At 34.3% G+C, this 13,187-nt stretch overlaps 1 protein-coding gene across 1 annotated transcript; it reads right to left on the bottom strand.

Annotated features, from left to right (window-relative positions):
- Positions 1 to 381: 381 nt before the first annotated feature.
- On the bottom strand, positions 382 to 10,208 carry LOC111389363 (calcium permeable stress-gated cation channel 1-like). The gene is made up of 16 exons (XM_023014286.1): positions 9,830 to 10,208; positions 8,666 to 9,014; positions 7,935 to 8,115; positions 7,631 to 7,674; positions 7,199 to 7,343; positions 6,946 to 7,106; positions 6,729 to 6,849; positions 6,508 to 6,639; positions 6,185 to 6,268; positions 5,306 to 5,440; positions 5,062 to 5,142; positions 3,312 to 3,652; positions 2,917 to 3,162; positions 2,446 to 2,770; positions 1,665 to 1,898; positions 382 to 902 (listed from the first exon to the last, which is right to left on the bottom strand). The coding sequence occupies exons 2-16, from the start codon at positions 8,977 to 8,979 to the stop codon at positions 648 to 650; spliced, it is 2,799 nt and encodes a 932-aa protein (XP_022870054.1). The 5' UTR covers positions 8,980 to 9,014; positions 9,830 to 10,208; the 3' UTR covers positions 382 to 647.
- Between the last annotated feature and the right edge of the window lie 2,979 nt (positions 10,209 to 13,187).

The following is a 13,187-nucleotide window of genomic DNA, read 5'->3' as shown; positions in this document are numbered from 1 at the left end:
GAAAATAGGAGAGAGAGAAAAATGAAATGTGATGGAATGAAAATTAATGGGGGCTTAATGCTCTTACAAAGAGCATACACAATATCGTTTAAACTGATAAGACAAGACATTTCACTCATTACAAATATCACATCAATCATTCAAAATGGTCTCCAGTATAAATTTAGAATCCTTTTGTGAGGGTCGTCATTTGCTATACTTGAGCCGGCTTTGACTTGTGTCAAGCTTCATCACCTCGGCTAACAACTGAACTTAGCTTCAGGGCTTCAATATTGACATAGGACTACTTCAATGGATATGATTTTTCTTAGGTAGGCTAGTTCAATAATCGACAAATGGATATCGATAAGTTTGCTACATGGAGCCAAATGTGGCGAGGCATAACAGAATATGTTTGGAATGTATCAAAAGTGAACTTTCATGAATGTATAAAATTTCATACCATGTTCGGTATGTTAGAGTCGACAACACTGTACAGTTCTCTCAAACACTATATAAGCACACTGCACACCCAACATACAAACATGAATAAAACAGGATGACTCCTTCCTTCAGGACAAACTCAGCTATCTACACTCGTATACATTCCAGAATCACTTGCCGTGCAAAGTATAATGTACAAACAGGAACTGATCTTTCATTTGTTATCAAGGGAGTAAGTTTTCTGGAACAGTATCTGGCAGTGATGATGGTGAGGAAGCGCCACTGATTTTACTGGGCGCAGGTGTATTTCTTCTAGACTGGCGTTTGGTTGGTACTATCACACTCTCGAACTTTTCATGGGCATCTTCATCTTCCTCTTCATTTTTGAAAACGGGATGGACATAGGCATTTTGAAGATAGGATTTCAGATTAAGGTTTGGGTCTCTTGCACGTTCTAAAGTATCTTTATTCATTGCTTCCTGAAATCCAGAATGGAGAGTGTATAAGGATCAAAGATAATGTATAGGTTTAATAATGCAATTGAGAGGAGCAAAGGGACAAAGAAGCATTCATATCAAATAGCTATTCTCGAATTTTATGACAATAATTAGAAAATACAACAAAGTTATCACAAAAATGTCATATCACGGGGTCCCATGATGCGACTGTTGAACCACATCATTTAAAAGCTTAAGCCATTAAAGGGGAGACAATTATTTGTTTAAAAGTAGTTTTTTCACACACCCCTCCATGTGTAGGTCAGATTCTTTTACATCAAAAGCTTAAATGTGAACAATTTTCATAAATAGTGGACTTGAACCCACTATTTTGCTTGTAGAACGACCTCACCTAGAGCTTAAATTCAACCTTCAATAGAAACTCGATCAATTACTTTTTCCGGAGCCACGCCTATCCTAAATCAAATATCTTGACATCATTTCTATGATGGACCAAATGTTCAATTTTTAATGTGAACTCATCTCGAATTAGTTTTCTCGACTTGACTAGATACTCGTCACTTCCACCATTTATCAGAGGACAAAGTTGGCAAGTAAAAACCACAAAAGATTTCGTAATTATGTCAAAGCCAAACTACAATTCAACTTGATACCAAGGGATTATACTAGAATTAACACGATCAATGTTCTTTAACTGAGAACGATGACTAGCACCCAATAAATATATGAAGATACTCAACTAATAGAACAATCGTTTTCAAATGGAGATTCTGGAGAACCTACCTGTAAAGGATATCTGATGAAAGCTGGTTCATAGCGGCCTTTGCAAAACCTATAAAACCAGATGGTCAATATAGGAAGTGCAATAAGGAATGGCGTTGTAAGAGCAGCCCCTTTTGTACTCATTAGTCCCATTAGGATTAGCTGTGAAAAGACCACAGAAAATATTATACGTCCATGGACATCTGGCCAAAATGCAGCAGCACTTTCATACTGTTGGTTGTATACATTTATGATCTGCATAAGCAAAGACTCTTCATCAGAAAACATAGTAACCAATATGTTCAGCCATGTACACCTGTGTACTGCTTTTCTTCCATGTATGAACTTCTAATGTCAGTTTCTCAATGAAGCAACATTGGAATAACGAGAATTGAAAAAAATGAGCTGACCGTCATAATAACAAAAACCAGTTATAATAAGAATATGGCTGTGAGCGAAACAAACGATTAAGCAGGAAGAAATTGTAGTTGCACTCAGCAAACACCAGCATTTAGACAGGAGTTCTTCCTCGGTGAACTTGAATATTTACATAACGAAGAATAGAAAAGAATTGGCGGTAATATAATTTGGTAAAACATAACAGAGGATGGGCAACATAATGCTCTGATTTGTTGCATGTATTTGTAATATACAAACACTATGAGCATGCTAGACTTAGCTTAAATTCTAAGAAAGAAGCCAAAAATTGGCTTATTTATAGCTCTCTTGATTCTCCTTGGAACAAGAAGCACATCATATTTGGGATCCATAGAAGAATAATAAAATACTTGAAATGCATTACCTGGTGGCGAAATACCACATACGCGAGGCCGAAGAAAACCAATATAAAAGGAAGCAGAACTGGCGTCACCACAGCATAGACGAGGCCTAGAAGAAAATACAACTGTATTTGAGGTTCACCTGTATTGAAACCAATACTTCCCGGATCCATTGCCTCCTCCCTATCCTTTTCAGTCTTCACCAAGAAAAAGTTCTTTAAATGGAAGAATATAAGTGGTTTCAGCCTTAAGATCTCCCCTGCAACCCCAGTCCATCCATCAACCATTATATAAGTAATGAAGAACGTTGCTTTCATTGGGATTGCAACGCCTATTGTTTTAGGAATGCTGCAAGAAGCAACCATGCAATGTCAGATGCATAATCTCAAAGTAATTGCATTTGTAAAACAGATAAATGTCCAGGAGCATGAGTAATATACATTCTCAGTATGTAAGAAAAAAATGGCAATCCAGTTTATGTTGAAATAACTTACTCATTTGCAGACTGATTAATAAAACTGTCAAGTTGTTGGAATGCAGTCCCTGCTATGACGCTCCCAAGGAAAACATTCACAAAGATGAAGATAAAATATCTAAAGGCAGATCTTCTCTCCAGAGCTGATCTACAGAGAAAACCCTCAAATTTGGACATGAGCATTAATATTGTCGGCAGGAGTATGAGAAAAATCTTCAAAGCAATGCCAGGTAGAAAACCTTGGATGAAAGACTTGATGAAACCTCTGCAATAGAATAAGTTATTATTAGTAAAGGAAGAATAACAATCAATCATATGAGTGACAATAAACAGGTCCATAGTATGGACATCTGATTTCTATTCTGACAAACATAAACTAATGTAGTAATAGATCTAAGAATGAGGTACACTCACATGTCAGTAATCACCTTCAAAAACGATGCTCTTTTCTCAAGACTCTCGATATTTGCAAGAGATTGTACAATTGTGATGGGGATCATGAAGAAAAATGTGAGAAAGAAGGAGGCAACAGCAATAATAAGCCTCCTAATGGACAATGAAACATAGGGAATTGCCAGGTTATTCCAATAGACATCACGTGGCTCTGGAGCCCACTCTGTTAACCATAATGTTGGATTTCTAGATTGTTGTGTTTGTGCACAAACAGCAGCACCCCATCGAGTTTTGAAGGAGACAAAAGCTGCGGGCATGATACACTTAGGATTTGTTTTAACCCTTTCTCGTTCTTCATCTATCTGCACGTAAAATTTATGCTTGTAGTACAGGTAAGAAAAGCTTTTATCCATCAATGAAAGAGCTGAGAAGAGAGATTATCCTAAATGCAGCAGAAAATTCAAATTAATGCCAAATGATAAAAACTGTACTGAAGACAAACAAAGGCATAAAGTTAGCAATAAATGGAAGACAATTTTCAAATTCTTTATGAAGGGAACAATTCCTATTTATCTTTTCATTTTAGATATACCATATGTGACTTTTAAGTAATATTTCACTGTGTACTGTTTCATTAAACACGCTAAATAGTTTGCATTAGTTGTGGAAATTACAATTTATTGCAGCACAAGTAATTTATTGTTAAAGCTCATGCTGCTACTGGAGATCAACAATATCAAGTTTGCATTTTCCTACGCTAAAATTTGTTTATGTTCTCCTATACAGCCAGAAAATTAAGGTGTAGCAACCAATAAACAAATCTGAAATGAAAATTCACGCTGACAAAGAAGTACTAAACCATATCTTTATTGTTAATTAGGTCTAGGAATTTGCCTCTTGCGGTATGTTTGGCAAGGAAGATGAAAAGGAAAGCAGGGAACAAAGAAGAAATGTAAAGAGATACTTTTAGAAAGTAATGTACTTATTGAATGCTTGGTAAACAACGAAAGGAGATTCGTTTCCATATTTAGCTTGTCCAACTTTATCAGGACAACTCATAAGAAACCAACCTTTAAGTATCCTGCTATTAATTTTTATGATCATAGGTTGCCTGTCAATTTATACCAAAGAATTTTTCCATGTTTGGTGTTCCAAGAAGAAATGGACGTATAAGCAACCTGCAACCGACCTTTAAGTAACCTGCTATCACCTTTTATGACCATTGGATGACTGTTGATATGCTCCCTCCATCCCATTTATATAGATTGACTTTCCTTGTTTTCTTGTCCCAATTATATAGTCATGATTCCTTATTGAGAATGTTCTATTTTGTTCGTTTACTAATATACATTATTTAATTTGCCTCGTTATAACCAAAATTTCCCATTTAACTTTGAAATTGTACAAATATAAATAAGGGTGCACTAGGAAAGTTTTTGGCAAAAATTGCTTTTCATAAGATTTCTTAATTCGTGTGAAAACAAAATCAGCCTATATAAATGGGACAAAGGGAATATATTCTTTTGATGATAAAGGATGAATTTTATGATAGTACTAGTAGAAAGGTAGATCAACTTTCACTATTGCAAAGTTGGCACTTAAGGTCCTTCATTTTGTATTCATAAAAAAATTATACTGTATACTTCGAGGATGATAACAAGAACAACAGATATTTATGATAGTGGATATTAGACTTACATGGTCGAATAAGTCTGTAAATTTGAAATGTTTTATAGATGTAAATGAGCATTGTTGAGTGATCAATGCTAACCTCTTTTGATAGCCTCTCGATTTCAGCTGTCTGGTAATCAATTGCATCAACTTGATCTCCACAAAGGCCTAGAAAACCAGTCTGCAAGTTTGAAAAGAAGTGCAGTGGTATGGTTATTACTTCATAAATGACTTGTTGAATCACAATATCTAAAAAACAGTGGAACGCCAGTGGATGAGAATTTGTGCTAATGTAGAGTATGAGAAATTAGACACTTGAAAGAAACTGCATTAAAAAATAGTACCTTCATCATAGGCCGTTTTGACTGATTTCTTGAATATTTTAACTGGTAATAGTCAAGCCAATTTTGTTTACCTTTTTTCTCCTTCACTAATTTTGCAAGTTTATTGGCATTGTAGACAACCTGCATATAAGTATTCTAATATAAGAATAATGAAGCATAAGATGAATCACTAATAACTGAAGCTTATTTATCTATGAGTGCCAACTGCACAAAAATTTATGTTTTCTGATTCAAGCCCTGGTTAGTGTTTTTTTTTTTTTTTTGGGAGAATGGGTGGTTGAAAAAGAAGATTTTTTTTTCGATTTAAGTGTAATATTATTTTATGAAAAATTATGTGGTTGAAAATAAGTGAAAAAAATAAAATAAAAGGTAATGAAATATAAATTAATGGGCCCCAACAGGGATATGGCCCAAAATTCCTCTAATGTTTGTCTTGAATTGAATTTTTCCTTACAAAAAATCTCTTGCTTACTTTTTGACTGGAAATTTGTATTTAATTAATATAAATTTTCAAACGCTTGGAATAGAAGCCAAGATGACAATGAGACCTTGAGAATTGTGGACTGGCACCTTTCAGCTGCTTATAATTAATATGAAAGTCAAGTGCAGTCAAATTAAGTTGTGATTAATAATCAAATGCATGTCCCCATCTTCGGCTTCAATTTCTAATGTGTCATTGCTTTGACCACTAATTTAAATCGATCAGACTATGACTAAACAAATAGAGCAAGAGACCTAGCAAGTTCTTGAAGTCGAAAGTTTAAAAAGTGTAAGCACTTATTTGGTAAAGATTTTAAGTAAATTAAAATCAATTTTTTGACAGTTATTTCACTATTTTAACGGTTATTTTTTAATTCTTCTCTTACAGATAGAACTCACTTTATCTCCAACGATAAAAAATTCAATTCTCAAAATCTCCACCAAACGAGCGTGTCGATCTTCAAGGTGAGTCCAATCCTTGTACTGAATACAAGAGCACTAAAAAATGATCAAGAAACTAATGCCATAAATTACAAGCATTGGCAATAACCAATACTATAAAATGCTAATAAACATAGTATTCATCAAGGTTCAAAAAACAAAAAACTACTGCTAAAAAGCGCGGTCGTCCCATCAACAAAAATGCCGAGTTACTCTATTTTAGAGATTTTCATCTTCAATATTTTTTCAAGCAAAAACGACGATTCAGTTGCATAGTCCACAGGAGCAACAGCTCTGATAGTTATCCTATGCTTTTTCTCATTGTTGTATTCTTGTAGAGTAACACTAACTCGAAAAAGGTGTGGAATCCAGGTAGCTTCCTTCAGTTTCAATTGATAAGAACTTTCTCCATCCTAATATTCAGAAAAATAACAAAAGATATCACCAAGACATCAGACAAGATGATCCATGCTTGTATAAATTAAGGTTGCACAATGTTAACCTGGGATTTTAGCTCGTTAAGTTCATCTGCAGAGCATCCGATTATTTTCTCTGCTTGTTCGTTGAAAACAGAGAAATAGGCTTCACCACTAGCATCAGAAACTTTTACTGTCATTATATATCTGCAACCCGACAAAAATGATTTTGTATTCAGGACATTTAACTACGAAGTAGGATAAATTAATGATTAGTTACTTGGATTTGCGCAAGTCACGAACCTCAAGCTGCATTCTTCGTCGTTCTTCTGGCACCCTTCACACCAATATCCGGATCCAATAGCATCCGTGACTTTCTTGGTACAAGTCTTGCAAGCACGATACCACATAGTTTGGTCGGGTTTGATGTAACTTATGTACGCTTTAACATTGAAATATGCAGGCTGCCAAGAAAAAAATATTATCTAAACTATGTGCCAATAATTTTCACCATCATCCCTAGATTTAGCAATTAAAGTCATGGAAAAATATATACCTTGTCCTCGCCCAACAATGGGTCACTGGTGATATGAGATAACAAGACCCTATTGGAGTACATAGATTGAACCCCATTTTTAGTCGAAGGGCTTAAGCCAGAACCAACAAATGCCAAAGAAGTTTCTTTGCCTTCAGAATCATACCTGCTCAATAGAAATATCGAAGTGTCGTGATGCCCAAGTCTAAAATTATGTGGATCTATAGTGGTATTCAAGTTTTGGCAGAACAGAACACATAATGGGAAAGGATCAAAATATCTGAGAGTAGTCTCCATAGACTCATATAAAAGAAAAATGGACAGAAAATTGATTATCAAAACTTCCAGAAACAGATGCTACATTAGCAATACATAATGCAAAATTTTGTTAATTGCTCAAGAGAAGCTACTCAGCTAGTGCTTATACAAACTTTGATGCATATTGACTATTACATCAATCCCAACTCCAAAGAAAGATGTGAAGATAATGACAGAAGCTGCAAGTTGTAAAATGAGACATAGAATAACAAGGACAGGTGGTGCAAAGCCAAACTAGTGGTTGGGTTGTTCAAATTCAAATGCTACTTGTACTTTGAATGGGCTCATATTGTAGGACAGGTGGTGTAAATAAAATGAGCCAAACTAGTGGTTGGGTTGTTCAAATTCAAATGATACTTATACTTTGAATGGGCCCATGATGAGCCAAGACTGAGCATTTGCTTGGCTTGTTTAACTAGTGCAACAAATTCTGGAAAACCACAGAAAAAAATGCTCCTAACCTTTGTGATCCATGTGGAATGTTTGAAATAGAAAGCTTGTCAATGTTGCTGAAATCAACGTTATCAGTTGCTTTAGCTTTAACCAGAGTGTTATTTGTCCAGTTGACAGGTACCAGGACTGCCCATGCAAGCAATGCCACAGGAACAAAAATCTTCAGTCTGCACGAACCCATTAGCAGAATCAGTACATTACAATAAGGTTGATGCTATCACATAAGAAAGAATAGATTATGAAACATTAGAATCAACCAAGGAAATCAGATTCACATGAATCAAGTATCCAGTTATAATCAACTATCGAGTTAACTGGACAACTATTATCTTTTACAGCTAAAAAGAAAATTTGTGGACAAATTTACAAGATCGAGATGACTTACCGACTTTGTCCAGGATTATTAATGAAAATATTCACAAAACAAGTTTAGCCCTTGTCTGATTTTGATTCTCTGAGAATCACTTCTCTCCCACACTCATTTTCAACTGTACATTCTAAAAACATCATCTTTCACGTTTCCCATAAATTTCCCTATTTTTTCCCCCACATATTCATATTAAAAAAAACACTTTTCAAAGAATCAATTAAAGAAATAAATAAATAAAGAAATTATCAAACAAGTGCTTAATATGGATTACTTAGATATAGCTAGTCTTACAGATATGACAAAAATGCAAATAGTCCAAAGAGATATCAATGAACAAAAGAATGTACCCGAGCAAGTAAATCCGCAAATAGACAGCAGAATCCAATCCTGCATGACTAATGAGCTCTGGTTCTGGCATTTTCAGTGCATCTGGCACCCAATTCAAAAATCTCAAATATGATCTCCAATCCACATTGACAAATTTTGTTACGAATGCCCCTGAGTGAGTTGGGCTGCTTCTCAAACCCTTGAGGTACCATTTTGGGAAATATACTCTATCGTTAAACGGCTGAAGCCTGAGTATGGCGAAGGCTATGAGGAAAGCCAATGCAGTGAGAATATTTATAGCTGCTGCTAGCCCTATATCCCCAAACGTTGCCATCTCGCATCACCGCTGAGAAAATAGTGAGCCTTCAGCTGGAAAGGTAAATTTTAGATCACGTGACTAAGAAGGTAAAGTTTTTACACCTCTAAAGCAAACATCAAAAAACTTTATCGATTATCAACATTCACATGCACAGTCATGATATATAACATTGTGCAATATGTGGCCAAACTAAAATTACTATGTTCCTTTGGTGAATTGTATCCATGTGCACGAGTAAAGGTGGGCAGAATTTAAATTTCGGTTTCTTGGAACCAAGCGAGTTAAACAAAACCCAAGAAGAAAACTAGTTACCAGTTTTCCTTTTTCTAATTTTAGATGATTTAGCCCAGTGAATTTATCCCATATTTAAACTCATAAAAGAATGAAAAGTTCATGTTTTCCACAGAGAATCTGTCCTAGAAAAACAGCGAACCTTCAAATCTGGATCAAACCAAACACGCCCCAATATACAAGAAAATATTCTGAATCACCTTTGAGATTTAAGTGACAAGACAAATTCTATGAAACTCACACAATTATATAATTAAGTGGAAAATGCTACGTGTACACAATAGATATTGATTGCACGTATTCATTTTCAACAGAATTACGAAAATACTATCAAACGGTTCCTTCGGTTTTCTTATGAACAGAATTACATTCCATCTTCATCCTTAAAAATATAAAAGAAAGAAAGCAAAAAAAGTATAATTATTTGTTTCATACCTTTATCAGAATATAGCTAATAATCCTTATTCACGAGTAAAGAACAAAATTTACTATGAAACCACAAACAGGTATGAGGTAACATCGTTTGCATCCACAAAGACAGAGAAAGCGGAGAAATCTATGAAGAAATACGTACTGTTGTGATATCTCAGCGGCTTACGGTGTACGCTAGAGTTGTATGGACTCCCAAATATCCAATCCAATCCAAAATATACAAAAGGAGGAATAAAAATTGAAGCTTTAAAGAAAGAGAAAAAGGGAGACAGAGATAGTGGAGAGTTGCGGATCGAAGAGTGTAGGGATAGCTTTAACCTTGAATTAATGCCAAAGAACATTCCATAATAACCTTCATTAAAGGGTTAACTAAACCACAAGCTACCTATACATACACGAATTTCTGTACGTCTTTTTCGATGAGGATTTATCGGACAATCGGAAAAATCAAGAATAGTGAGGTTTATGATTGTTACGTTTTTGGTTTTGGTAGCAGGTGATCAGAAAATTGAAAGGTTAAATATTTTGGTTAAATGGGGAATTAATTTATAGTATGATTGACGGGTAAAAACCGCTTACTACATTTGGGTGCGGTGGGTCACAACTGCTACTTTTCCCGCGGATGCAGTCAATGTGAAGTAACTTGTCAAATAAAAAAATGATAATTTCAATATATAAATGATGAGATTTTGACAAAAGCTAATTAAGCCCGTAATTTTTTTTTTTTAAATGTGCGGTTAAAAAGAAGGTAAAATTTTTGAGTTTATTTGTAAAATATTTTAATGTGTAAATGTGTAATTGAAAACGAATAAAAAAAAAAAGTTTCCAATAATGATTGTCAAAACAAGTTGAAATCTACTGTCCAATTTAACCATTTAATTTGTTCACCATCCAATTAATTATTGACATGTTATTCTAACATGTCACTGATTTGGTGGGTTAGTGGTGAAGAAATTTTGAGACGAACTTAAAATTATGTGTCGATAATTAATTTGATGGACAACATATCTCAATTCTGTCAAAACTTGGACTAAATATGTTGTTGAAAAATTCCATAAAATGCATAATCAAAATTAAAGTTTTAATCAATTAAAATGTTAATAAAATTTTGTTTAAAGAAGCGCTTAGTAATTCATTGGGACAATCTTATATGCGTACGTGGCAGGATGGTTTTTATGATTCTGTCGCCGAAATATGCCTTTCGATAAAGGACATGGGCCAGGGAGACAGCTGCAAGCCGCGTAAATATTGTGTTCATAGCAGGCCTACTTGAGAATGTCAATTTACTAATTTTTCGGCCAACAATTGGTTTGTGGTGGGGGAGTCGGCACAACGGAAAATTAATATATATATATATATATATATATATATATATAGTTTTGACTCTTAATTGAGTTGAAAGCGTGACTTTAGCGGGAATACTTGTACACGGTCATGTTCCGGGATACAGTTGGAATAGAAAAAGGACAAAAAAAACTAAAAATTTAAGGATCTGTTTGATTGTAAAAATGAAATTTCGATGAAAAGAAAACGAATTTTAGAGAATTGAATTACCTAGAAATTGTTTTCCTGTGTATTGTAAATTATTGTGTTTGATTGGTATAATTTTCACGTGAAAAATGTTGAAATAAAAGTATTTTTTGATGTTCGTTTGACTTAGTTTTACATAAAAATTATTAATTAAAGTGATAGAATTTACTGGTATTGGGGATGAAATTTGTTTTCATTCCCAAAAAAAAAAAAATCAAGAAAATCATCTATTTTCTGATGTTCGTTTGGCTTCATTTTACATGAAAATTGTCAATTAAATGAAAATATTTTTTTACAATAATTCTTAGAATTTGGTTCCATTACCTTTAAAAAGAAAAGAAAAAAAGAAAGTTGTTTGGAATTTCAATTCTCACCAAACCCATAAGAATTGGAATTCCTCAAAAAGAAGGAATTCAGGCGCGTGGAGGGAATCAGGGTAAAATAGTGCAATGAAACACTGGAAAATGTGGAATTCATTGAATTTTCCGTGGAATTCTGAATCAAACAGGCCATAACATTATTGCAATACAGAATTTCATGTCGGTATAGGCATAATCAAAGGGTTGACTAGCTGGTAGAAAGGCAACTTTTCCAAATGGCCACGTTACATACACCACCAAGCAGAACAAGATATACACCAAGGCACTCGGCTCGATTCATCCCTACCCATTCAATGACAATGAAAATAATAATAATATTTAGTACTATAATTGGACGTGTTTAATATGAGGCACGAAAATCATGATATAACGTCGAAGATAGAACGAACCTAAAACTTCAAGCTTTCTAGGAGCTAGTTGCCTATAAATACTCCCATGTACACTAACGTGCTACATAAGTGGAATAACACAAAAGTCCCAACAATTTTCATGATCAATGAACGTACTGATATTTGTAATATAATAATATCAAACTGAATAATAGTGAATACTACAGTGTACATCCTTTTTGAGATGCTATAAGTACAAGAAAAATCAACAGAAAATACACGTTACGGATTTTACTAAAAGATAAAAAAATGGAAAGAAAGATAGGCCAACAGAGTGCTGTCTGTTCAAATTCTATCAAAAAAATCTGTACTTGAGAATTAAACCTCATTTTTCGGATAAGAACGATCACTTCAGTTTATCTGGACTCAATTCACACTTTGTCGATGTTGTACGTTTTTTGAGGCTGGGTTGCAACTTCATATGGAGAAAATGTTTGATGTAAATTTTTTTTTTTAAAATAAGCAAAGTGATTTTTTGAAAAGAATGTTATCAAAAAGTGTAGAAAATTACGGTTCACATACAATATTATTTTATTAGAAAAATATGTAGTTAAAATTCAGTTTTATAAAATCACAACCAACCTGAAGCTAAATTTTGTAGTATCAATATTAAGAGTAAGGCTATTTTCCTTTATAGCCTCTTCGTTTGACTACAATTACTTCTGATCAACCCAAGACTCAAAGAGGATAATCATTTGCACAATTTTTCCTTGATAAATCAGTAAATTTCACCTTCAAGAACCAGCTTCAAAAACATAGCTTGCAAAGTAACAGTACATGATGGTACACAATGTTGGAATTTCCAGATTGGCAAATTCTACAGGAACAAAATTGGAAATTCCAAGATTAATGGTCCACATTGAACCACTTTTTCTCCGGAGCAATTTATGCCCATTTTTTGTCCTAATTTCTATCAACAATGAAAAAGTAGCCATAGAGAGTTTGATGGAAACTCGGCTATAAATTTCGTATTGGTCCCCAAGCTCAACCCACCCCGAAATATAGTGAGTTGAGAGTTTGGAAAAACCATTACTCGGAGTAAGAAGCTTTCTGGAACACATCAATGGTTGGAGGTCCAATTTTCGATTCGCAATATTTTTTATCTCTCGATCCAATTGTTTCCACATAATTGTTTAAGGTCGAGTTTCAGTAGGGATGTCAACGAGCCGAGTCGAGCGGCTCGCGAGTCGAAACTCAAGGC

The sequence above is a fragment of the Olea europaea genome, unplaced genomic scaffold (assembly GCF_002742605.1).
Source record: "Olea europaea var. sylvestris unplaced genomic scaffold, O_europaea_v1 scaffold586, whole genome shotgun sequence".
NCBI lineage: Eukaryota > Viridiplantae > Streptophyta > Magnoliopsida > Lamiales > Oleaceae > Olea > Olea europaea.
Note: the sequence above shows the minus strand (reverse complement) of the source record. Positions and strands in the feature narration are given on the sequence as shown.

Excerpts from the sequence above, each read along its gene's own strand:
- LOC111389363 (XM_023014286.1), bottom strand. The coding sequence starts at position 8,979 with ATGGCAACGTTTGGGGATATAGGGCTAGCAGCAGCTATAAATATTCTC. Across the intron at positions 6,640-6,728 it reads TTAACGAGCTAAAATCCCAG|GATGGAGAAAGTTCTTATCA; the intron begins GTTAACATTGTG and ends TCTGAATATTAG. Across the intron at positions 5,441-6,184 it reads TTTTTATCGTTGGAGATAAA|AATACTTATATGCAGGTTGT; the intron begins GTGAGTTCTATC and ends TTCTTATATTAG.